The following is a 27,843-nucleotide window of genomic DNA, read 5'->3' on the forward strand; positions in this document are numbered from 1 at the left end:
GACTTCCTTTATATAAGAGTTTGCGCACCAGCTGTTGTTAACAAATAGACACGCACACCACCTCCCTTGAGTTTACCTGACTCTGCCGTTCTATCCTGCCGATGTATAGAAAATCTGCTCGATTTATATTTTCCATGTCCTTCTTCAGCCACGACTCTGAGAAACATAGGATATTACAGTTCTTCAGATCATGTTGATAGGATAGTCTCGAATGGAGCTCATCCAATTAATTCTCCAGTGATTGCACGTTCACCAATAGAACGTAGGGTACAGGCGGTTTATCACAAACACCAGCCTCTAAAACACTGCCTCTGACCTTTTCAAGTGTCTGGGATTTGGGCCTGGTCCGAGATGAGCAGTATGTCCTTCACCGCCGACTCATTGCAGTAGAAATCCTCATCCAAGATATTTTCGGTCATAGAAAACGATGGCAGAAACATTATATACAAATAAAGTTAAGCGCATTGAAGGCAGTGAACCACAATAATGCAAATGTGATGTGGTCTTGAGTAACACTCAGAAATGTGTTTTTTACTCAGAATTTGCAAGAGTATTTCTTGTTTTCTGTATTACTACCTTCACAGCCTCTATGCAGTAGAAAACAGTATTCTTCAACTACATTTACATAATTTAGCAGAGGCTCTTATCCAGAGCGACTTACAGGAGCAATTATGGCTATGTGCCTTGCTCAAGGGCACATCAGCAGATTTTTCAGCTTGTTGGCTCAGGGATTTGAACCAGCGACCTTTTGGTCACTGGCCCAACGCTCTTAACCGCTAGGCAACCTATTCTTTGGAGTCTGACCTTTGTGCATGGCTGCAGTACTTCCAATGATTATGTAATAACTGGTTCCGGTAGCTACTAGCTAGCTCCAGTATGGTACGGGACCACAGGTTGGTGGCACCTTAATTGGGGAGGATGGCTCCTGGTAATGGCTGGAGCTGAATGAGTGGAATGGTATCAAATACATCAAACATAGTTTCCATGTGTTAGATTCCATTCGCTCCGTTCCATCCATTATTATGAGCCGCCCTCCAATCAGCAGCCTCCACTGTATACAGGACGGATGTTACCTAACTATCAGAGTTGTTTCTCTTTAGCTTCGTTGTGAACTTCCTGAGAATTATTGATTTCCTGTAGGTTGGTGTGTTCAAGGAGAAACTGTGTGAAGTCTTAAAGTCTTCTGCGTAGCTTTGGGACGTTGCATTTTTTGAAAGAGATCTGGTTGCAGTTCAGAGTTGACTTTTTTCAGTTCTTGGAAGGCGAATAAAAAGCTAAATGTAGCAGCTGAGCACGTATGGGTCCTGCCACCAAGAGAGGATAAACATACTTTGTGGGTTCTTATGAAACTCAAGCAGAGCTCCTTTTGAAAAGGAGTGACTTACCACCTACCTACCAGAGACTGGAAACACGAGACCCTAGTGAGAGGAAATGTCTGAGAGGATAGCACTCTCTCTCTCTCTCCCACTCTCACACTCTCATTTTCTCTCTCTCTCACTCTCTCACTTTCTCTCACTCGCTGTCTCTGTACCTGGGAGTCCATTTTGGCTCTGTTGTGTCTCCCGGGGTTTTCCGGTGAGTGGCTCGACGAACCTATTTTGGTCCTTGAGGTAAACCTGGGGCATCTTGGGATAGGTGGGGGAGAAAGACTGGTAAAAACCCATTTCTGAAGTGGATTTGTGCCCTTGTAATCCTGATTAATTTTGACCTGTTGTGCTCATTTTAAACAACACATTACAGTAAGCGTGAACACAGCGAGCTCCAGGCGAAACCAGAAGCTTAGCGGCTTTGGGAGGCTTAAGAACAGCAGATGGCATTTTAAGCTGGACTTAATAAATTGTTTCCATTAAACTTACCGGCCCACACATACTGGATTAGGCGAGCGGAACAAAGGAAGGAGGAGTGTGAGCAGAAGGAAAAAACACAATTGCCACCGCCACCACCACACACGATTGCCTCACCATTTAACTTTCACTGTGGCCACGGTTAAAGGTGGGACATGTTTTAGGCTACTACTGCTAGAGTCACAGAAGTGTACGCCACTGTAATTGGATGTAGGGATGAACTCATCAAGGATGTCAGAGAGTATTTTGCTTAATTGATGCGAGGGTAAACAAATAAACAAATGGATAAACCCTTTAGCTTCTCCTGTGGAGGATTTAGCCTTGTTTATCCTTACCTCTTAATATATAAACACCATATAACACAAACAATGTGGAATTCAGAATAGCTCTCAGTATTTTTTGTATTTTTCATATCCTGAATTCTCAGTACCATGAGAATCCATTCCTTGCAGGGCTGAAGGATGAATACACCCCCCCCCCCCCCTCCCCTTCCTCCTAAGAGCTCATGGTAGCTCTCTAAGCTCTCATTATGTGCTACACGGCCGAGGGTCCCCGTGTCGAATCGCTAATCAAGCGGCCTGTCTGCACTGCAGCTCTGCCTGCCTCAATAGGTGCCGAGTGCCCTTTGATCCTGAAGGCTGCTGTTTGCTGCATGTCAATAGCAGGGCTATGGCTTCAGCTCTGCTGGCTGGGTATACTCCACACACACAGCCTTCAGGATTATAGAATGGAGTCAGTTATAACTCCTGCATACACAAAGGAAAATAGAGAGAGCGGAGAGGAGAAGAGGTGGTGTGGGTCAGGGGCAGGGGGAACCAGCAGATGAGAGTGTGTTTGTAAAGAACCAGGCGGCTCTCCACTGGCCAGGTCATTGTGATGTATAGCTAACCTCAGCGCTGTGGCGGCACAGTGTGGGTTTTCACCATTAAATAATGAATAGAGGTTGACCCTTTGACCAGCTAATCAGCTTTGCAGGATGTTGAGTCTGAGTGGAGGAGTGGAGCGGGTGGGGAGGGAGAGAGTGCCGGACTGGGTTGGGCAGAGCTGGGCTAGGGGGGCAGTGCTCAGCTAGCTGGAGGGGCTCAGCTTGGCTTGGCTGGGGGCTGACAGGACATGTAGTAGCGAGAACACAGGGAGGGCTGCAGGGGCTTTCTGTAGCCTACACAGGCAGATTAGAGGGCTGTATAAAAAGCAACCGTCACTGGGGAGGAATCTAAGCCTGGTAAACCTCACTGTGGTACCTACTCAGATTGGTTTCCAGTGAGTGAGCGCAGTTCACTGGAAATGCTTTCTTTATCAGGGCCTGTTGGCCTGAATTGACAGAGCACTTGTCTGGGCGTTTGGCACACAGGCCACAGACAGACAGACAGACAGACAGTAATGTATGTGTGCTGTGTCATGAGGAGCTGGGTCACTCCAGAAGAACCATCCTGCTGCTGGATGTTCTGCCCATAGAATATAATTATTATATTTCTATGGTTCCACCATTACTGTTATCCCCACACGACCACCTCTGTGGTTATTGTCAAGCCTGTGCTAAAGCTCATTTGTTTTCCTGATTCAATTTACATTTTTAACAGGAGTAAATCCTTTCAGAATACCCAAGCCCTTAATATGTTTCTCCCTCCCTGTGCTGTCTGTCGTGTTCTCAACGCCAGCCGGGGGAAACAAACAGTGGGAAAAACAAAGCGTGTTTGAGTTTGTTTCTTTATTAATCCTCTCAGTTATTATTGTTCATGATCACAGAAGAGCTTATGAGCTGCGTGATGTTTTGGAGAAAGCGTGTGTTATTGATGCTCCTCTTATTGATAGTACTAATGGTGTTTGTGCAGTCGTCCCTGTCAGAGAGATGAAAATAGATAGAGGGAGCGCTGCAGAGATAAGACGCCTGTTTAATTATTAATTGAGCCATTACTGAGAGAGATTGCCTTTTTTTGATTTAAGGCAGGAAGCTGGCTTCAGGGAGAGAAAAAGCTATTACAGAATTCCCAGCCTGCAATGCAGCTGTCCATCGCTCTGCCAATGCACTAGTGGAAAAACACACCCTGTTAAACGGCCTTATTCCATAAATTCTTCTTCTTCAATATTTATAGCATTTAAAATGACAATGACATTGTCCTGTTCTATTTATAGAGAGCGGTAGGGAGGTGGGTGTGCCGGCGGGACTAAGCCACAGTACCTTCCTGGTCGCTCCTCTGCTCTGGAAATCAACTGGAGGGATTTGTTAGGTTTATATTACAGTCCAGGAAATGATGTCAGACCACAACATACTACATTTGTCCTGTGTTTTTTTTCTTCTTCTAAGACAGAAATTGATTCAGTCAAGGGACTATTAGTTCAACTGCTTGCTCTGTGCAAGACCTCGCTCTTCATTAAATATTAACTTAGCTACAATGTAGAGTTGCACTGTGTTGAGTGGGGACTTAGCGTCTGAACATTGGCCCAGACCAGATATTTTAGCAATTTCACCTGGAGCGTGTTCAAAAAATGGTACGAAACAGAGTGAAACCAGGAGGCTCTATCTTAACTTGTCCAATACGAAATACTGGTTTTCGTTTGCCCTTGCAAAAAGTTTATTAATACAATACAACTCTAGACAAGAGCTACGTTTTAAAATGTTTTGTTAACTTGTGCCCTAACGATCACAACCCAGTTATAGTAGCATCCAATGCAGTCATGCCAGTGCAGTGCCAGTCTTCCTGTCCTTAAAGGGCACCGCCAGGCTTTCAGGAAACCCAACACCTGTCCATCATCCTTATCACTGGCTGTCGTCCATGTCAGTGCCAGTGGGTGGTGCAGGGCTGTTGTGACAGAGAGTGGGATTGTAGTTGAAGGCTTTGTGATTAGGCCTCTCTCTGTGCAGCTGTCTCAGTGGTTCATTGACTGAGTATGGATCCAGCTATAGTGCTGCTGGAGAGACGGCACTAAACAGCTAAGGGAACAATAAGGGAGCAAACATCTAATGGAGCAATTACTAAGAAGTCCCTTGTGACCGTCACAGCTCTTTTCTGGGAGGTGGTTTATGAGGGCTGTGTCTGGTCATGCTGCTGCATGGCATATTGTTCAATATTATTTTATTCATTTCTCATCTCAGCTGTGCTTCCTATTTCAATACAGAGTGATAGGATAGTGAATATTAGGTTTACTACATTGAATCCTCATACTCTTTATCTAGCCTCTGAAGCATAAAAACTGTTTAGTGCCTAACCACCAAGCAGCCTGAGCAGCAGAGGCAGACAGTGCCTCCTCCTCCTCCTCCACTCAGAAAGGTTGAGTTGTTTCAGTGGCCATCTGAGGACCACTTGGCTCTATCAACCATTCCCCCGGCCAGCCAAAGACACCGTCCGGGGGTCAAGGTTAAATGATAAACTGCAGCACGGGCCCTTCCGTCTTTATTTTCCGAGTGTGATTCTCATCACCTTTACACCTCCCATGTGTAAACTTCACCTCCCATGTGTAAACTCCACCGCCCATGTGTAAACTTCACCTCCCATGTGTAAACTTCTCCTCCCATGTGTAAACTTCTCCTCCCATGTGTAAACCCCACCTCCCATGTGTAAACCTCACCTCCCATGTGTAAACTTCTCATCCCATGTGTAAACTTCTCACCCCATGTGTAAACTTCTCCTCCCATGTGTAAACCTCATCTCCCATGTGTAAACCTCACCTCCCATGTGTAAACTTCTCATCCCATGTGTAAACCCCACCTCCCATGTGTAAACCTCACCTCCCATGTGTAAACTTCTCATCCCATGTGTAAACTTCTCCTCCCATGTGTAAACCTCACCTCCCATGTGTAAACTTCACCTCCCATGTGTAAACTTCACCTCCCATGTGTAAACTCCACCTCCCATGTGTAAATTTCACCTCCCATGTGTAAACTTCACCTCCCATGTGTAAACTCCATCTCCCATGTGTAAACTTCACCTCCCATGTGTAAACATCACCTCCCATGTGTAAACCTCTCCTCCCATGTGTAAACTTCACCTCCCATGTGTAAACTACACCTCCCATGTGTAAACTCTACCTCCCATGTGTAAACTTCACCTCTCATGTGTAAACTTCTCCTCCCATGTGTAAACTTCATCTCCCATGTGTAAACTTCACCTCCCATGTGTAAACTTCACCTCTCATGTGTAAACTTCTCCTCCCATGTGTAAACTTCACCGCACATGTGTAAACTTCACCTCCCATGTGTAAACCTCACCTCCCATGTGTAAACTTCTCCTCCCATGTGTAAACTTCTCCTCCCATGTGTAAACTTCATCTCCCATGTGTAAACCTCACCTCCCATGTGTAAACTTCTCCTCCCATGTGTAAACTTCACCTCCCATGTGTAAACCTCACCTCCCATGTGTAAACCTCTCCTCCCATGTGTAAACTTCACCTCCAATGTGTAAACTTCTCCTCCCATGTGTAAACTTCACCTCCCATGTGCAAACTTCTCCTCCCATGTGTAAACTTCTCCTCCCATGTGTAATCTCACCTCCCATGTGTAAACCTCACCTCCCATGTGTAAACTTCTCCTCCCATGTGTAAACTTCTCCTCCCATGTGTAACCTCACCTCCCATGTGTAAACCTCACCTCCCATGTGTAAACTTCTCATCCCATGTGTAAACCCCACCTCCCATGTGTAAACCTCACCTCCCATGTGTAAACTTCTCATCCCATGTGTAAACTTCTCCTCCCATGTGTAAACCTCACCTCCCATGTGTAAACTTCACCTCCCATTTGTAAACTTCACCTCCCATTTGTAAACTCCACCTCCCATGTGTAAACCTCACCTCCCATGTGTAAACTCCATCTCCCATGTGTACACTTCACCTCCCATGTGTAAACATCTCCTCCCATGTGTAAACTTCACCTCCCATGTGTAAACTACACCTCCCATGTGTAAACTCTACCTCCCATGTGTAAACTTCACCTCTCATGTGTAAACTTCTCCTCCCATGTGTAAACTTAATCTCCCATGTGTAAACTTCTCCTCCCATGTGTAAACTTCACCTCACATGTGTAAACTTCACCTCCCATGTGTAAATCTCACCTCCCATGTGCAAACTTCTCCTCCCATGTGTAAACCTCTCCTCCCATGTGTAAACTTCATCTCCCATGTGTAAACCTCACCTCCCATGTGTAAACTTCTCCTCCCATGTGTAAACTTCACCTCCCATGTGTAAACCTCACCTCCCATGTGTAAACCTCTCCTCCCATGTGTAAACTTCACCTCCAATTTGTAAACTTCTCCTCCCATGTGTAAACTTCACCTTCCATGTGCAAACTTCTCCTCCCATGTGTAAACTTCACCTCCCATGTGTAATCTCACCTCCCATGTGTAAACCTCACCTCCCATGTGTAAACTTCTCACCCCATGTGTAAACTTCTCCTCCCATGTGTAAACCTCACCTCCCATGTGTAAACCTTACCTCCCATGTGTAAACTTCTCATCCCATGTGTAAACTCCATCTCCCATGTGTAAACCTCACCTCCCATGTGTAAACTTCTCCTCCCATGTGTAAACCTCACCTCCCATGTGTAAACCTCTCCTCCCATGTGTAAACTTCACCTCCCATGTGTAAACTCCACCTCCCATGTGTAAATTTCACCTCCCATGTGTAAACTTCACCTCCCATGTGTAAACTCCATCTCCCATGTGTAAACTTCACCTCCCATGTGTAAACATCACCTCCCATGTGTAAACCTCTCCTCCCATGTGTAAACTTCACCTCCCATGTGTAAACTACACCTCCCATGTGTAAACTCTACCTCCCATGTGTAAACTTCACCTCTCATGTGTAAACTTCTCCTCACATGTGTAAACTTCATCTCCCATGTGTAAACTTCACCTCCCATGTGTAAACTTCACCTCTCATGTGTAAACTTCTCCTCCCATGTGTAAACTTCACCTCACATGTGTAAACTTCACCTCCCATGTGTAAACCTCACCTCCCATGTGTAAACTTCTCCTCCCATGTGTAAACTTTTCCTCCCATGTGTAAACTTCATCTCCCATGTGTAAACCTCACCTCCCATGTGTAAACTTCTCCTCCCATGTGTAAACTGCACCTCCCATGTGTAAACCTCACCTCCCATGTGTAAACCTCTCCTCCCATGTGTAAACTTCACCTCCAATGTGTAAACTTCTCCTCCCATGTGTAAACTTCACCTCCCATGTGCAAACTCCTCCTCCCATGTGTAAACTTCTCCTCCCATGTGTAATCACACCTCCCATGTGTAAACCTCACCTCCCATGTGTAAACTTCTCACCCCATGTGTAAACTTCTCCTCCCATGTGTAAACCTCACCTCCCATGTGTAAACCTCACCTCCCATGTGTAAACTTCTCATCCCATGTGTAAACCCCACCTCCCATGTGTAAACCTCACCTCCCATGTGTAAACTTCTCATCCCATGTGTAAACTTCTCCTCCCATGTGTAAACCTCACCTCCCATGTGTAAACTTCACCTCCCATGTGTAAACTTCACCTCCCATGTGTAAACTCCACCTACCATGTGTAAATTTCACCTCCCATGTGTAAACTTCACCTCTCATGTGTAAACTCCATCTCCCATGTGTAAACTTCACCTCCCATGTGTAAACATCACCTCCCATGTGTAAACCTCTCCTCCCATGTGTAAACTTCACCTCCCATGTGTAAACTACACCTCCCATGTGTAAACTCTACCTCCCATGTGTAAACTTCACCTCCCATGTGTAAACTACACCTCCCATGTGTAAACTCTACCTCCCATGTGTAAACTTCACCTCTCATGTGTAAACTTCTCCTCCCATGTGTAAACTTCATCTCCCATGTGTAAACTTCACCTCCCATGTGTAAACTTCACCTCTCATGTGTAAACTTCTCCTCCCATGTGTAAACTTCACCTCACATGTGTAAACTTCACCTCCCATGTGTAAACCTCACCTCCCATGTGTAAACTTCTCCTCCCATGTGTAAACTTTTCCTCCCATGTGTAAACTTCATCTCCCATGTGTAAACCTCACCTCCCATGTGTAAACTTCTCCTCCCATGTGTAAACTACACCTCCCATGTGTAAACCTCACCTCCCATGTGTAAACCTCTCCTCCCATGTGTAAACTTCACCTCCAATGTGTAAACTTCTCCTCCCATGTGTAAACTTCACCTCCCATGTGCAAACTCCTCCTCCCATGTGTAAACTTCTCCTCCCATGTGTAATCACACCTCCCATGTGTAAACCTCACCTCCCATGTGTAAACTTCTCACCCCATATGTAAACTTCTCCTCCCATGTGTAAACCTCACCTCCCATGTGTAAACCTCACCTCCCATGTGTAAACTTCTCATCCCATGTGTAAACCCCACCTCCCATGTGTAAACCTCACCTCCCATGTGTAAACTTCTCATCCCATGTGTAAACTTCTCCTCCCATGTGTAAACCTCACCTCCCATGTGTAAACTTCACCTCCCATGTGTAAACTTCACCTCCCATGTGTAAACTCCACCTACCATGTGTAAATTTCACCTCCCATGTGTAAACTTCACCTCTCATGTGTAAACTCCATCTCCCATGTGTAAACTTCACCTCCCATGTGTAAACATCACCTCCCATGTGTAAACCTCTCCTCCCATGTGTAAACTTCACCTCCCATGTGTAAACTACACCTCCCATGTGTAAACTCTACCTCGCATGTGTAAACTTCACCTCTCATGTGTAAACTTCTCCTCCCATGTGTAAACTTCATCTCCCATGTGTAAACTTCACCTCCCATGTGTAAACTTCATCTCCCATGTGTAAACTTCACCTCCCATGTGTAAACTTCACCTCTCATGTGTAAACTTCTCCTCCCATGTGTAAACTTCACCTCCCATGTGTAAACCTCACCTCCCATGTGTAAACTTCTCCTCCCATGTGTAAACTTCTCCTCCCATGTGTAAACTTCATCTCCCATGTGTAAACCTCACCTCCCATGTGTAAACTTCTCATCCCATGTGTAAACTTCTCCTCCCATGTGTAAACCTCACCTCCCATGTGTAAACTTCACCTCCCATGTGTAAACTTCACCTCCCATGTGTAAACTCCACCTCCCATGTGTAAACTTCACCTCCCATGTGTAAACTTCTCCTCCCATGTGTAAACTTCACCTCCCATGTGTAAACCTCACCTCCCATGTGTAAACTTCTCCTCCCATGTATAAACTTCACCTCCCATGTGTAAACCTCACTTCCCATGTGTAAACTTCTCCTCCCATGTGTAAACCTCACCTCCCATGTGTAAACTTCTGCCATCAGCAGCGCTGCGCAGCAAATCAGCAAAACAGATGCAGCTGCGGCTGTGACCTCGCGGTGACACTTTCTTACACCTCGGCTGACATTTCTATTTGTGGACACATCACTTCACATCACGACCACGCTCGAATGAGCCCGCCGCATACCACGGTACTGAAGCAATAAGGCACGCTCGATGAGGAAACGCGAAGCAGGCCCATTTAATAAATGATGTGCTCATGTTTGCAAGACAAGAGGGTGAGATATTGTTTAATATGACGTTTGTTAGCTAACGTTTTCTCTGCGGCAGCTGGCCACACACTTTGAGCAGAGAGATGATGGTAAGTGGCTGGCTAATATTAGGGATGAACTCCTTTGTCCTCCCTCAGCAGCTGAGAGTATAGACAGGACATAGAGATAGTAGAAACAACCCAGCCCATCCTACTTAGCTATGGTTTTCTACTGCCCCAGGCCTCTAGCCTCTTTAGAAAGCCCAGTCCTCTCTACACTCATAGAAAAAAGGGTTCCAAAAGGGTTATTTTGCTGTCCTCAAAGGAGAACCCTATGGTTCCAGATATAACCATTTTGGTTCCAGGTAGAACTATTTTTGGTTCCAGGTAGAATTAAAAGTTCTACCTGGAACCAAAATGGTTATATCTGGAACCATAGGGTTCTCCTTTGAGGACAGCAAAATAACCCTTTTAGGTTCTAGAAAGCACCTATATTTCTAAGAGTGTAACTATCTCACTGTGGCATGGCTAGGCTGTGAGATCAGAGGGTTCCTGATGATGGAAAGGCTCATTTGGAGATAATCTGCTCTCCCCTGCAGCCATCTTGTGAGGCATAATACCACTCCGTCACATAGACAGAACACTCTCATCTCCATGGAAATGAGCCACCAACAGCACGGCAGCTTCCATTTTTTCTGTGACCGTTTCAGTAGGGGGCTGATCTAGTGCTGTGGCACCACTCATCTGAACCCAGTATAATAATCTCCTTCTCCAAGAGAAAGACAATCAGCTGCAGCATAGGCAGAGGTACTTGCGTTGTTTTGGTTGGGAAATGCATGATGGTTGTCTTATCTCTAAAGCTAGTCAGCCTTGAATGTAACGTGTGTGTGTGTGTGTGTGTGTGTGTGTGTGTGTGTGTGTGTGTGTGTGTGTGTGTGTGTGTGTGTGTGTGTGTGTGTGTGTGTGTGTGTGTGTGTGTGTGTGTGTGTGTGTGTGTGTGTGTGTGTGTGTGTGCGTGTGTCAACCCTTTCTTCCTAGCTCCAGTTGTTGTGTGAGTGTTTTCGGCTGCTGTGTTGTGTTTGAAGAAGATCCCAGCTGTGTGCTTTTAGCCTGTCTGCATTGTTCATTCAGAGCCAATGTTGTTTGCAGTTGAGGCTGTAACGTTCATTAACATAGTCAGATAGTAGGTGATTGTGGCCAAACAGGATAATGCTTGGATAATGTACAATCACTGGCAGAGGACAGTCGGCAGCCTAGATGGATATTACTAACATGCTTGTAATGGATTTGACGTTTTGGGAAGCAGTTCACACATGCTTAGAAAGAGTAGAAATCCGTAGCCAAGAACAGGACGGACCTAAAAGGGTTTAAATTCCATGACAGGGAGGAAAACATCCATACTCCATACGCTGAGGGAGGGGCCATGCCAGAAGGATGCTGTGTGAGATGAGAGTCCACGCTAGGGAAGCATGAGTCCAAGCAAACAGAAATATCAGCCATGGCATATGAAGTATTTTCATAGGAGCCGGGTGGTCCACTTCTGGTGTTTGTACAGTACACTAGCTCTCCATCATGTGGCAGCATAAAGTTAGTGTATGTGTTGCTGTCAGTGCTCACTTTAAGACAGAGCCTTTCTGTCTGCTACCATATTGCAGGCTGAGACTACAGACTACAGATTTCTCTGCTCCAAAGAGCACCACACATGTAGGGTTAGTAGTGATAGACCCCGGCAATTAGCCCTGAACTCAACACATGACCTAATGAGATATGCACCACTGAGAAGGAGAGTTGTGCTCAAATCAAACCCCATATTTTACTTCCGCATGGCCTTGCCATCGTTATTAATCTCTCTCCATGTTTTGTTAAGAGAGACAAGCGGTAATTCGTTCAGACACGGGGTCTGCCGTTTGGCTGTTGGTTTTGGCTACCGCTGGTATTCCCCATGCTGCGGCTCTGGGCCCGGTCGGCTCTGACTGGCCCACTAATGGCTTCTCACTCTAATGCCCTATTCAGACACCCAGAGAAGCGACTAGAGAGCCTGTTATTCTAGTGCTTCTGTGGAGAGGAGCAAGCAGGACTGAGAGACCAGTGCTGTTTGCTTTGGGTGGAAATGTAGGAGAGTAGAGACAGAGTTCTACATCACCTAGGGAGCACTGAGCACCAGTTATCACTACATAGGTCAACTATTTTACACAGACACACATGCCTTACAAATAGATGTAATGGTCTTGAGATAGTTGGATGCTTTTTGTTTTCTTTACAAAGGACTTCAACCAGATGTGCGGTATGGACAGCCTAAGGTTTGGAGTGGGTGTGTTGACTGAGTGATAGACTAAGTGGATGTGCTGTGTTGTGCTGGAGAGCCCAGGAGGCCCTACAGGAGGCCCTACAGAAGGCCCTACATGAGGCCCTACAGAAGGCCCTACAGAAGGCCCTACATGAGGCCCTACAGAAGGCCCTACAGAAGGCCCTACATGAGGCCCTACAGAAGGCCCTACAGAAGGCCCTACATGAGGCCCTACAGAAGGCCCTACAGAAGGCCCTACAGAAGGCCCTACAGAAGGCCCTACAGGAGGCCCTACATGAGGCCCTACAGGAGGCCCTACATGAGGCCCTACATGAGGCCCTACAGAAGGCCCTACAGAAGGCCATACATGAGGCCCTACAGAAGGCCCTACAGAAGGCCCTACATGAGGCCCTACAGAAGGCCCTACAGAAGGCCCTACATGAGGCCCTACAGAAGGCCCTACAGAAGGCCCTACAGAAGGCCCTACAGAAGGCCCTACATGAGGCCCTACAGAAGGCCCTACAGAAGGCCCTACATGAGGCCCTACAGAAGGCCCTACAGAAGGCCCTACAGAAGGCCCTACATGAGGCCCTACAGGAGGCCAGCTGTAGTATAGTGCTGTGTGTTAACTGTATTATCAGCACAAGCCCACTGTAGCGTCAGGCTAATCTTGGATCAGGTGCGGCAGAAACGGCGGTAGAGGGGTCAGGGTCTTCAGAGAGGATGAGCCGTCTGTGCCTCAACCCTTTTAAAGCTGTTAAAATACACAAAATACACACAATCAACTCAAGAGAGAGAGAGAGAGAGAGAGAGAGAGAGAGAGAGAGAGAGAGAGAGAGAGAGAGAGAGAGAGAGAGAGATACCTCAGTCTGGTTTTTGTCTTTCCCATCCATAGATTTAAGACAGCATGCAGATGCTACAGGTACTGTGAAATCATCATCAGATAATAGTAAAGTATTTGATTTGTTCCATTTCAGCTTGCCGTGTGTAACAGTGAGCCAGAAGCTCCTCCAGTTGTTTAGATCGGTTTCATCTCCTGAATCTGAGTCCAATTTCTCCCTTGGCTCCAAATCCCCCAGCCGTCACACCTTCTCCTTCTCTGTGATCAAAACAAATCAATTATTCTCTGCACGTAGAGCAGTAAAGTGAAATGCTACAGCTCATATCAGTTTTGAAACTGACTAACATGGCTACTCTGGTGCTGCCGAGTGTTGGCCCAGTTCCTCAGGCCCTGTCAGCACAAAGTGTGTGTGTGTGTGTGTGTGTGTGTGTGTGTGTGTGTGTGTGTGTGTGTGTGTGTGTGTGTGTGTGTGTGTGTGTGTGTGTGTGTGTGTGTGTGTGTGTGTGTGTGTGTGTGTGTGTGTGTGTGTGTGTGTGTGTGTGTATGTCAGTGATGAGAGCAGACAGAGCTGTGTGTCTTGCAGCAGGGAGGCAGCCCACAATAGCCCCACAGCTCATGGGCTTGTCTCCATTAGTTTTCTTGACATGACTTCCTGCCCTCTGCTCCCTCTCTCCTCTCCTCTGCCTTATTAACTTCCCCTCTCTCTCTCCCTCCCTTCTTCCCTCCTTCCTTTCCTCTCTCCCTCTGAATGTGTGTTTATGGCTCTCTCTCTCCCTCTTGCTCTCCATGGCAGCACTCTAATCAAGAATGATGGATTGGGTGCTAGGAGGCACTGGGAGTGTTTGCTAACCTGATACACCAGCGTAGTCGCTCCCCTTTTGTTGTCTGTGTGCAGGACATGAGGGATCCCAAACAGCGGAGGAGGCTTTGTATGTCTTTCTAGTTAAGCTCTGCATGAGAACTAGTCTAAACATCTGCACCTTAGTCTTATAACTTTGTCATCAGCTTTGACAAGAGATGTATAGCAAAAGGTGCTATCTTTCTGTCTTTCTTCCCCTCTCTCTGTATGCCATTTAGAAACGTCCCCTCCTTCACTGTCTTCAGCTCTGACTAATGAAGTGGAGCTATTTTCTGCTGAGATTTACTCATTTTGAATGTATGGCAATTAGAGGAGGAAAATGGCATTTCTCTCTCTCTCTCTCTCTCACTCACTCACTCACTCACTCACTCACTCACTCACTCACTCACTCACTCACTCACTCACTCACTCACTCACTCTCGCTCACTCATCTTCAACAGCTGTCCCGTCTCCATCTGCAGAACTAGCCTAATGGTTAAGCACCCCAGGAGCAGCTTAGCACTGGTCACACTCTGAACATAATCCTCCTATAGGCGTAGTGTTGATTGCATCAGTGTGTCTGTCTACTGGACAGCTTGTGTCCTTGCATTTGAAACCTAACCTCGGGCACTTTCAATATCACGAGGTTGATATCTATAGAGAAACAGCCCTCCAACCCCCCCTACCCTGGTCTGGTAGATAGTGTTGTTGCTAGCTGTACTGGTCCTCTTGTAGGGGATGAACAACAGTGGGTGTATTTATCATGGAAACGCATATTTAACAGTCTGCTAGTGGTTTTATCTGAATCAATAAAAGTGCATTCTTCTTATTCTGTTTGGTCCATTACAAACATTATGTATTTAATTTCCTTTGAATCATTAATTCTGTCTCCGGCATTGTATGTGTCCTGTGCACAAGCCCATCCAATAGGCATATGTCAATCTTCTGCATTTAGGAGCTAGGCCTAATTGAGAGCATATATTTACTCTGAAAAACTGTGATTTATATGCTAGTCTTTGTGATTCTTGGATGAGTGCGATGTGAGACATCTGTGTGGAATTTCAATTGGAAGCAGGAATGCATTGGTGAAGGATAGACCATTGACAAGCTCTAATGAGTACATACTCTAGGTATTCAGGCAGCAATCTAAAGCCTGGCTAGGCATGCAATAACACCAAGGTAAAACATGGAAACATTACAGAAACATGCAGCAGTTGATGGATGATCTCATTGTAACTGACGACATTGTTCTTGCTACAAACATGTTTTTTCGTTGAATGTAAGCTTAGCTTCACTAAGAAGCTTGCTGTACTAGTATTTTACTGGATAACAATCCATATCCCGCTCTTTATAAAAGCAACATTTTTTATAATTTGGATTTAACAGGTGCGAATCTACATCAATATCTTGACTAAAACCCACAGTCCAATTCAAAGCGAATTGACACAGTTATCTTGAAAGCACTTGACGAAACACAATCTAGCAGAAAATATTTATCCTACCCCTTCATGGTTCTGAACGGCTTTGGCCGCAAACGACAAAACATTGAATGATGGTATGACAAATGGTGAAGAGCTGTCAACCTCCCAATTGTTGCTTTGCTTTTGGGGTCGAGAGGGGAGAACAGTGAGGCTATATATTGAAATAGAGATCAGAGTGGAGAAGAAAAGTATGCAGGCTCTTTCAGCTCCCTGTCATGCCACTTGGGATCTGTTGAAGGATTTTCATTCAGCCATTTCCTTCCATTGAGAAGTAATCAGTCACTGAAAGATAATACTATATCCACTTAGTGACATGTGGGCTCGTTGCAGGTTCATTCTTGAACTGGTGTGGTAGAGTACCTTTATTTACATTTTCAAATCCCCAGAAAAAAGCATATCCTAAAAACACATCTCTGCTGAGACTTGAAGCTTGGAGGTCTTGTTTTCCTGTCCTGTTTTTCCCTCCTTTCTGTGGGGTTTGTAAACCAGCTGGTGGCCTTAATAAAGCATGCTGTCCTGCAGGGCAACAAAGCAGTATTGTTGAGATTGCTAAGGCATTATGCAAGCCTAAGTAAAGCTTCCACACAGCTAAAGAATTACAGCCCTGTAGAGACTCTGAAAAGGTATTGAAGGTATCGGAGAGGAAAGGCGGGGAGGCTTGGTTGGGTCATTGGTTGGTTGGTTGGTTATCTCTCTCCACTGCTCCTTGATGGGGAACAGGAGTCCAGAGCCTTTATTAGGAGTGGCAGGCGTTGTCTCCAGTCATCTAGGTAATTGCAGCGCTGCGTCCTCTCCTGTAATCAATCGAGACAGCTGCCGCCGCTGCGTTCAAGTCCAGTGGGTGAGCGTGTCGTGCTAATTAATGGATTGATAAGACCGGTGCGCTCAGCTCCACGCCGCACCGCACATCACAACTTCCTGAGATTCCCTTGAAGTTCATAGATGTTTCTCCCGCTGTCTGTCTGTCCACACAGTCCCCAGGGCAACTGCCATGGTCAGGGGTCAACAACGGTGAAAGGGGTCACATTCCAGACTGCAGGGTGGCCTGTGTGTGCCAGAAGAGCCATTAGACTTGAGCTTTATGTTGAAAGGCTGAAAGATGTCATCCGCCCTATTTTCTTCAGGAAGTCTCAGTGGCACTGACCTCATACGACCCGAGGGGTTTTCATATGAGGCTGGGAGTGATGGGTTTTAGGGTTTGGGAGGGGGTGAAGGGGTCTTGCCCTTCTGGAACTCATTGTGACCAGAGTTTAATTAAAGTTTAGAGTGGAACAAGGGTCTGGTTTGGCCACCACTGAAGCAGAAATGCATGGCTTGGGCCAGATGTTGTCCAGTCAGCACATACAGGCATCCATACTTTTATTAATAAACCTTTATTTTGACAGGGAAGTCCTACTGAGACTAGGGTCCCTTTTTCAGATGAATTCTGCATAAATACATCAAAAATATATTCAACATACAATATACACAATTATAAAATATATATTTTTTAAAAACAGACACATTTATCAACATAGTGGTCTCTGATCATTTCTCTGAACTGACCAAGGGGGACCAGAACACCTCATTTCAGAGACCTCTGTGAGTTTTTCCAGAAGTTGCTAATCTGCATCACCCCCTTCGACAGCAATCACGTGCCACAGGAGAAGATGGCATATGCCTGGTGCCACATATGTCCATGTGGATTTGAATCCAAGCCCAGCATGCAGAAACAGAGACACTGATTCATACCAGACAGGGCTGCCAGCCCAGCCCTGCTCTTCCAAATTAACATTAGGTGCCCACAGTGGATGTGCAGGCTTTGACAGTAAACGTGTTACAGCTTCACACCCATCCCATTCTGTTGCCATCCGAGTCCTTTTGTCAGCTGCAATGGACAGAACTAATTGAAACACGCCAGCTGTCCCCACTTTCTAGATATCTTGGCAGCCTCTCCCTGTTCATTTCCCATTAACATCTCTGAGTGATTTCACAAAGCATTGCCTTGGCCTCCCACTAAACGCCATTCCAAACGCTCCCAGGCAGATTAAATAGTGTGAGGATGAGAGAACTGACCATCGCAAATTTCGCTGGGATTTGATTATTAACGTGACGATTTGCTGCTACTCAGCTAGCCGGCCTCCCATTATCCTCCAAAATCATTTAGATCAAACCACTCCGCCTCTTTCTGTTTTTCTTCTTGTAACACAGAATGGCTCGCAGGCAGGCAGGCAGGCAGCAATGAGGTGTTGATTTCCAAGACTGCGTGGGTTTCCTGTCTCCTGCCAGTACCCGTTTTAGTCATTTTCCACAGCCACTCAGTCGTGAGCTAGAGGTAGCTAGGCCTTGGCATGCACAGACAGACGCTAGAGAGGTCAAAGAAGAAAAAGCCCAACGTTGTGAATTCCACTACTGAGAAACAGGAAAGTTTCCTGTTAGAACAGTGCCAAGCTGGAAGGGAGATCAAGGTGGAGTGTGATTTCTACAGAACCGTCTGCCTCCTCCAACTTCTTCAGGAGACTCGTCACTTTATTTATTTATTTATTTTTGATATATCCTTTTTTTTGTGGACGTCCCAGACTGTTTATGTTCTGATAAAGTGATGATGTGGTGTGAGCGAACCACAGAGTTTGCCTTGTAAATGAGAACGCCCGATGGGCGAGGTGACTGCGATGACTGGGGTGGCTTGGATCTTTTCTCTCTTTTCACAGCGCCAGGCTTCAATGGCCTCTGGTCATGATGGAGAGAATTTACATACCCCTATGTTCTAACTTTAAAACTTTATTTGCATACAGGTTTATTTCTCCCCCTCTCTCTTGGTTGTACTGCATATACTGGCGGTGGTGGCTGTGGTGGCCAGGTTATTCATACACCTCTCTGATTTGCATGAGTGATGGTTTGGTTGGCGACTGAATTAGGACATGATTTAGATATCTAATCCAGAGGGACGTCGGGCTCGTTTGCAGGTGGCCATCCCAGGTGTGCCTGAAATAAATGGCAAAGCGTTGACAAAGGGTTATTTTCTATTATTCGCAAGTCATCCTTCTTTTGGGTATCTACTAAAGTTAACCAATATGTTTGGATGCAAAAATAGTAATTATATGCGCACACAGTAGAACTGCTTTGGCTCTCAATGGTCTGTTGTTGTTTCATTGAAATCCTCATGTATATTGTTCATTGATAATTGATTATGGACAACCTCTTATTCACATCCTATTCTCCCCAAGAGGAGAGGGGTTTATGTGAAGTAAGTCATGCACGATCAGTCAATGGGAAATACCATTATACTCTTGGTAAAGTATTCATTTTTAGGGCAATATCAGTAGAAATGGTACAAATAGGGAGGTTCAGACCCTTGTAAGACATCACAGTAAAATGGAGGAATGTATTGCAAAAGGAAATAGCAAAATTGTATTATACTGGGAAAGATTGGTTAGTCTGTGGACATTGGAAGGTTGGAGTTAACATCAGAATGAATGGTGGATTGGCCGCTGTGTGTGAAAATTCAGCACTTGAGGAAATTTGGAATATACTGTATGTGTAATTATTTAACTTCATGTACCGTACATGTGGGCAAAACATTTTGTCCGTTAGTCTGCTGTAATCAGGGGCGGGCTGGTAGGGTAAAAATAAATAAAAGTAATGCACAACCTGCATTTACATGTAAAACATCCAAGACTCAACAACTATCAGTCAATCTCCTCAGACTGACATAATGGTCTCTCTCTGTGAGGAGACATGGTGTCATGATGGACCACCTAATCCTTTATTGATGGCTCTGGTTGCTGGAGGCACAGACCATCTGCCCGCTCTGTCTCTCTGGATGCGTTCCAAATCACACCCTTGTCTCTATATAGTTCACTACTTTTGACCAGGGCCCATAGGGATATGGTCAAAAGTAGTGCACTGTAAAGGGAATAGGGTGCAGTTTGGAACGAACCTTGTCAGTGTAGAGGGAGGGATGGAGGGGAGAGGAGTGGTGGCCAGATGTTCCAGGGGGACAGAGAGGGTCAGATGTGAAGGGTGTCAGAGACAGGACAGCTGTGGAATGACCCTAGGGGTCACAGAGTTCACCCTCGTCCCCGATGGACACATCAGTCACAGAGGGGGTGTCCTGAAGCCTGTCGTCCATCTGGTGTCCCTTTCTCCCTCCCTCCATCTATCCCTCTTTCCCTCTCTTCATCCATCCATTTGTCTCTCCATCCATTCATCCACCCCCTCCCTCCATCCCTCATTCCTCCCTCCATCCCCTCCTCCCTTCTCTCAGTGCCACACCAAATCCCCAGAGTACGCAGGCCACAGGAACAACTATAGAAAGATCAATAGTGTCCTGAAATGTCATCTGGTGAACAGTGATGCCAACACTCCCCAAGGGAGTGTCACTGTCAAATTGTGCACTAACCGATGAATTGTCCCTGACCTCCCGTGCACTGAATACGGGAGTATCACTGTCTCCTCGAGCCCTAACCAGGCCTAGGACATACACAGTGGGGCTGTCCTCAAGCACGGCTTTCTCTCCATCTGTTCCATGTGTTTTCATGTTTTTGTACCCATGTTACGGCTTAATTTGAATGACTATCTCAGATGTTTATTGGTGCAGTTTGGCTTGCCTGCTGAATGAAGTTGTGGGATTTTTCAGGAAGATAACATTTTGTCCTGAGAGATGAAGGAGAAGTGTAAACCTGATGGTTGTGATTGACTGTGGAACTACAGTTGACAGTCATCAGATTCAGTTGCAAGGAGAGCTGTTAGTTGCTTTGGGCGGTGACAGTATTAACAGTGAAATGTTGCTTTGGGCGGTAGGTAAGTATTACCAATTGAAATGTTATTGTAACAGCCTTAATCCCTGTGATGAAACATGTCAGAGAAGAATCCCTGTCACTTGGATACCACCAGGCCCTCGCTTTACCATCAGACAAGAATAGAATCTAAACTTGTTATGGGATTGGTACATTCTCAACAATAACTAACATGTTGTTCTGTTGATGGATCACTTCTCATGTCTCTGTGTGTTTGCTGTAGGGATATGCTCAACACAGTATGAACCAGATAGTAGCTGAGAGCCATGTATGATAGCATACCATGTTACCATCAGCCCCTAGGCATACCAGACAGTAATAGGGATTTTAATGTGACCATAACACATTCACAATCAGATCCTGCCCTTCATTAGAATGAGAAGGCAGAACCTGGCTGTGTGTGTGTGCGCGTGTGAAGTGTACGGCCCCTCCCTCGGCCTGGTCTAGTCTGGCGAACTGTTTTAATGAGGAGATAGAGAATCTCAGGCTGACACATCAGGTCCCCCCTGCCTCCATTACACCCCATTATAATCATCATTAAGATAACCCACCACCGCTCATTGTGTCCTCAGTATTACAGCCTCAGCCGTCCTATTGGCTTCCTTCCTCCACAATGTGTCTAGGAAAGAGAGGGGTTTCCACGGCAACGTCAGCGAAGGGCGACATTTCGACAGATAATTATTTGCCTCTCTCTCATTTTCTCTATCTCTCTCTCGCTCTCTCTCGGCCCACCCAGACAAGGAATCCTTATTTAAGATCCTTTTTATAATAAAGCCGTATTATTATACCCAGACCTGAATTCATTTGGAAGTCGTGACACCTTTGCCTCCCCCGCTGATCCTGTAAAGGCGAAGGGGGAACGTGTTTAAAATCTCCATACAACGTTTTATTACCCTTTTATGGGCGTTAGAATCTTTGGAAGATTAAGCGGGTTCTATTAAGCCCTGGATATTCCATTAGGAGTCTGCCTGCTCTGAGGAGCTGAGAGGAGCTGAGGAGCTGAGCTCTCACTAGCTGCTAAAGGCAGTAGGCTAGCTCTCATTTGTCACTGGCTGCTCTCTGCGGCGCTCTGAGACTCCCATGGAGATGCTTAATTGAGGCTCTAGTAAGCCTTCTTGAACCTCTGCTGCATTAGAGGCAGAAGTTAGAGATGATTAAAGGGCCATTCTGTCCCAGTCTGTCTTTCTTTCTTTCCCTCTATTTCAATCTGTCTCTCCATTTTCTCTTTCCTCTTTAATATTTGTTCTCTTTACTTGCAGGTGATATTTCTGTATTCAGAGGGATTCCACTTCCCTGCTGATTTGCTCATTTGAAACCTATATTTTAGGTTTAATGCTGCTACCACTGTCTTGGTTAGGCATATTCCATTCACCCTGCATTTTGTAATGAAGAGAGCTGACTGTGGTCAGGAATACACATGAAATATGCCTTTATCACTACTATAACTTGTTCTGTCAGCCACCATTTTCTCGAGCAGGGCTTTTTGTCAATAGATTCCAATTAAAGCCTCCTTGAGATTTATGTTCTCTGTGGCATTATTTATTTAGTAGAAACATTGTAGCCCATTAAAATGTTATGCTCTTGGTACTGAATATGGAAATTCATTGGAATTCTCCTTGTTATAAAAGCTCTGTGTCTTCCCGGGGATCCAGATGAAGTAGCTGGCTGGGTTCAAAGTGTTTGGCTGTAGCCTACAGCTTTAGAAATCCCTTGAAAGATCTGTGGGGTGAAGACGCAACAAGGCCATGATAAGGGGCCGTGATCTCTTTTCACAGCACAATTGAAACATAATTATTTCATGCCAGATTGTGTGCTCAGCAAAGCCCTGAATAGTAGTGGCATTTAACTTTAATTAGGTGTGATTTATTCATACTGACTGGATCGCTCGCAGAAATTGGATCATCTGATTATAGTCAAGCATGAAAATGACCTGATTAAACACTTCATAAAACCTAGGGAGGGAAAGAAAAAGGGATCCTTGGGTAGGAGACGTGTAGAGGCAGTACGGTGAGGGAGAGAGGGGAGGGGACAGGGGAGGCAGGCAGATACACTATATATACAAAAGTATGTGGACACCCCTTCAAATTAGTGGATTCAGCTATTTCAGCCACACCCGTTGCTGACAGGTGTATAAAATCAAGCACACAGCCATGCAATCTCCATTGACAAACATTGGCAGTACAATGGCCTTACTGAAGAGCTCAGTGACCTTTCCAACAAGTCAGTTCATCAAATATCTGCCCTACTAGAGCTGCCCCGGTCAACTGTAAGTGCTGTTATTGTGACGTGGAAATGTCTAGGAGCAACAGCGGCTCAGCAGCAAAGAGGTAGGCCACACAAACTCCCAGAACGGGACCACCGAGTGCTGAAGCATGTAGCACGTAAAAATCATCTATCCTCGGTCATCTGTTCTCACTACCGAGTTCCAAACTGTCTCTGGAAGCAACGTCAGCACAAAAACTGTTTGTCGGGAGCTTAAAGCAGCCGTACACAAGCCTAAGATCACCATGCCACGCTTCGGCTGGAGTAGTGTAAAGCTCGCCGCCATTGGACTCTGGAGCAGTGGAAACACGTTCTCTGGAGTGATGAATTACGCTTCCCCATCTGGCAGTCCGACGGATGAATCTGGGTTTGGCGGATGCCAGGAGAACACTACCTGACCCAATGTATAGTGCCAACTGTAAAGTTTGGTGGAGGAGGAATAATGGTCTGGGGCTGTTTTTCATGGTTCTGGCTAGTCCCCCTAGTTCCAGTGAAGGGAAATCTTAACGCTACAGCATACAATGACATTCTAGACGATTCTGTGCTCCTAACTTTGTGGCAACAGTTTAGGGAAGGCATTTTCCTGTTTCAGCATGGCAATGCCCCCATGCACAAAGCGAGGTCCATACAGAAATGGTTTGCTGAGATCGGTGTGGAAGAACTTGACTGGCCTGTCCAGAGGCTTGACCTCAACCCTTCAAACACCTTTATGATTAATTGGAACGCCGACTGCGAGCCAGGTTCAGTGTCCGACCTCTATAATGTTCTTGTGACTGAATGGAAGCAAGTCCCCGCAGCAATGTTCCAACACCTAGTGGAAACCCTTCCCAGAATAGTGATAGCAGCAAAGGGGCAAGCAACTCCATATTAATGCCCATGATTTTGAAATGAGATGTTCGACGAGCAGGTGTCCACATACTTTTGGTCATGTAGTGTATTAGCTTTTCTTTTTCTTCTGGACCAACATACCACATGGTTCTCAATAACAGTTAGACAGACACTTCTCCCAGCTTTTTCATTACACCAGGCAATGGTATATCTACATCCTCCCTTAACGTTCGTTGTCTCTTTGTCTCTGCAGGTGTGACGACGAATGAGAATCCAGAGTCCAAGGCTGTCAGCTCGGCCAAAGTATCAGGGCTCCAGCGTAGCCAGGAGCAGAGTAACGAGGTGTCCTTCACCCCGCGTGTGTCCAGCCCCACCCCGGCCTCCCCGCCTACGGGCTCCCCTGCCCCCTCTGCCACCGCGGCAGCCCCCCCTCAGCTCCTCCCAAGGGTGCGGCTCTCCTCCCCGCCCCCCCTCCTCATCAAGAGAGAGTCAGACCGGGCGCTGCCCATCCCCACCCCTCCCCTGCTTAGGGCCCGGCCCAACTCTCTCCAGGAGCACCGGGTCCCTGTCTCGCTCCCTCTCCCCCAGCACCAACACCACGCCAGGCCTCTCATCAGCCACCAACATCACCATCATCACCCACTGCAGTACAACAGCCTGCACGACATCAGGTACAGTAGGACCACATCTTATCCGTATGCTCTGGGTCTGTTTAGTTATGCCTAGTTCTCTTACATGATCTGGGTCTGTTTAGTTATGCCTAGCTCTCTTACATGATCTGGGTCTGTTTAGTTATGCCTAGCTCTCTTACATGATCTGGGTCTGTTTAGTTATGCCTAGCTCTCTTACATGATATGGGTCTGTTTAGCTATGCCTAGCTCTCTAACATGATCTGGGTCTGTTTAGTTATGCCTAGCTCTCTTACATGATCTGGGTCTGTTTAGTTATGCCTAGCTCTCTTACATGATCTGGGTCTGTTTAGTTATGCCTAGCTCTCTTACATGATCTGGGTCTGTTTAGTTATGCCTAGCTCTCTTACATGATCTGGGTCTGTTTAGTTATGCCTAGCTCTCTTACATGATCTGGGTCTGTTTAGTTATGCCTAGCAGTCTTCTTATACTTTATACCATGCTTATATATGATACAATACCTCATTGACTTACGTCAGATAGAGTGTTGATTCCACCTGCACTGATCTGTCAGGTATCTAGCAAAGGGTAACGGGATAGCTCGAAAGTAGTTTGGCTACAATGTGCTATCTAATGTTCGAAAATATGACCTAGGTGACATCGTCTAATGACCCAATTTCATCCTCAAAACAGGCTGAATTAATCCAAGCTAAAACAATAGTCGTTATCTTGTATACTCAAAATGGAATTTCAGATCAGCACATCACATATACACATACATTCTCAGAATTCATAGACACAGCTTCCAGTCATGTAATAAACCCACTCAAATTCACTGAATCCAGAATCAACAGTTGAAGTCGGAAGTTTACATACATTTAGGTTGGAGTCATTAAAACTCGTTTTTCAACCACTCCACAAATGTATTGTTAATTCTTAGGGCTAGGGGTCCCAACTTCCGGTGAAACTGGAGGGAGCACAATTCAAATAAATAATCATAAATAATATGGATTTTAAATATTTATGTACATATTAAGTGTCTTATATCGGTTGAAAGCTTAAATTCTTGTTAATCTAACTGCACTGTCAGATTTACAGTAGCTATTAAAGCGAAAACATGCCAAGCGATTGTTTGAGGACAGCGCCCCACATCAAAATATTTTTCCACTAGCACAGGTTTCATACATTCACAAATAACGATTAAATATTCACTTACTTTTTGAAAATCTTCCTCTGATTTGTCATCCAAAGGGTCCAAGCTATAACATGTACTGTCATTTTGTTAAAATCCTTCTGTATATCCCAAAACGCCCGTTTAGTTGGCGCCATCGATTTGAGTAATCCACTCGTTCAACATGCAGAGAAAGGAATCCGAAAATCTACCCCTAAACTTTGTTTCAACAAGTCAAAATATGTTTCTATTCACTCCTCAGATACCCTAAAATGTAATCAAACTATTATATTTCTTACGGAAAGAAGTATAGTGGGGCAAAAAAGTATTTAGTCAGCCACCAATTGTGCAAGTTCTCCCACTTAAAAAGATGAGAGAGGACTGTAATTTTCATCATAGGTACACTTCAACTATGACAGACAAAATTAGAAAGAAAAAAATCAGAAAATCACATTGTAGGATTTTTTTTGAATTTATTTGCAAATTATGGTGGAAAATAAGTATTTGGTCACCTAAAAACAAGCAAGATTTCTGGCTCTCACAGACCTGTAACTTCTTAAGAGGCTCCTCTGTCCTCCACTCGTTACCTGTATTAATTGCACCTGTTTGAACTTGTTATCAGTATAAAAGACACCTGTCCACAACCTCAAACAGTCACACTCCAAACTCCACTATGGCCAAGACCAAAGAGCTGTCAAAGGACACCATAAACAAAATTGTAGACCTGCACCAGGCTGGGAAGACTGAATCTGCAATAGGTAAGCAGCTTGGTTTGAAGAAATCAACTGTGGGAGCAATTATTAGGAAATGGAAGACATACAAGACCACTGATAATCTCCCTCGATCTGGGGCTCCACGCAAGATCTCACCCCGTGGGGTCAAAATGATCACAAGAACGGTGAGCAAAAATCACAGAACCACACGGGGGGACCTAGTGAATGACCTGCAGAGAGCTGGGACCAAAGTAACAAAGCCTACTATCAGTAACACACTACGCCGCCAGGGACTCAAATCCTGCAGTGCCAGATGTGTCCCCCTGCTTAAACCAGTACATGTTCAGGCCCGTCTGAAGTTTGCTAGAGAGCATTTGGATGATCCAGAAGAAGATTGGGAGAATGTCATGTGGTCAGATGAAACCAAAATAGAACTTTTTGGTTAAAACTCAACTCGTCGTGTTTGGAGGACAAAGAATGCTGAGTTGCATCCAAAGAACACCATACCTACTGTGAAGCATGGGGGTGGAAACATCATGCTTTGGGCCTGTTTTTCTGCAAAGGGACCAGGACGACTGATCCATGTAAAGGAAAGAATGAATGGGGCCATGTATCGTGAGATTTTGAGTGAAAACCTCCTTCCATCAGCAAAGGCATTGAAGATGAAACGTGACTGGGTCTTTCAGCATGACAATGATCCCAAACACACCGCCCGGGCAACGAAGGAGTGGCTTCGTAAGAAGCATTTCAAGGTCCTGGAGTGGCCTAGCCAGTCTCCAGATCTCAACCCCATAGAAAATCTTTGGAGGGAGTTGAAAGTCCGTGTTGCCCAGCAACAGCCCCAAAACATCACTGCTCTAGAGGAGATCTGCATGGAGGAATGGGCCACAATAACAGCAACAGTGTGTGAAAACCTTGTGAAGACTTACAGAAAACGTTTGACCTCTGTCATTGCCAACAAAGGGTGTATAACAAAGTATTGAGAAACTTTTGTTATTGACCAAATACTTATTTTCCACCATAATTTGCAAATAAATTCATTAAAAATCCTACAATGTGATTTTCTGGATTTTCTTTTCTCATTTTGTCTGTCATAGTTGAAGTGTACCTAGTTGAAGTGTACCTATTCTCCCACTTATTTTTTAAGTGGGAGAACTTGCACAATTGGTGGCTGACTAAATACTTTTTTGCCCCACTGTATGTTCAATAGGAAACCGATTTTAGCAGGTGCGTAATGTCTTCATAGCGAACGCAAACACAAATTTCCAAGACTGTGTCCTTCTGCTAAAACTGATATTTCTCATTCGTTTTTGAAGTTACAAGCCTGAAATCTTGAACATAGACTGCTGACACCCTGTGGAAGCCATAGGAATTGCATCCAGGGAGCTAATTTTTAATATGATCTTTCTCTTGAATTTCTAAGAGGATGGTCTCTCAAAAAAAATTATTTGGATTTTCTCCTACCATATCTGTTGTGTTATATTCTCCTACATTATTTTAACATTTCTACAAACTTTCTTTCCAATGTAACCAATTATATGCATATCCTGGCTTCAGGGCCTGAGCTACAGGACGTTTACTTTGGGCATGTCATTCAGACAGGAAGTGGAGAGAAAAGGGGCCTAACCCTGAGAAGTTTAACAAACTATAGTTTTGGCAAGTCGGTTAGGACATCTACTTTGTGCATGACACAAGT

General features: G+C 45.3%; 1 protein-coding gene across 10 annotated transcripts in view; it reads left to right on the forward strand.

Annotated features, from left to right (window-relative positions):
- The window catches only part of LOC129826514 (autism susceptibility gene 2 protein-like), a 472,035-nt gene that overhangs the window by 423,666 nt on the left and 20,526 nt on the right, over positions 1 to 27,843 (forward strand). For all 10 annotated transcript variants that reach the window (XM_055887324.1, XM_055887330.1, XM_055887332.1 and 7 more), the window contains one exon: positions 23,888 to 24,305. In XM_055887324.1, the coding sequence (XP_055743299.1) occupies positions 23,888 to 24,305 (418 nt within the window). The remainder of the gene's footprint in view (positions 1 to 23,887; positions 24,306 to 27,843) is intronic.

Source organism: Salvelinus fontinalis, chromosome 28, assembly GCF_029448725.1.
Source record: "Salvelinus fontinalis isolate EN_2023a chromosome 28, ASM2944872v1, whole genome shotgun sequence".
NCBI classification, from domain to species: Eukaryota; Metazoa; Chordata; class Actinopteri; order Salmoniformes; family Salmonidae; genus Salvelinus; species Salvelinus fontinalis.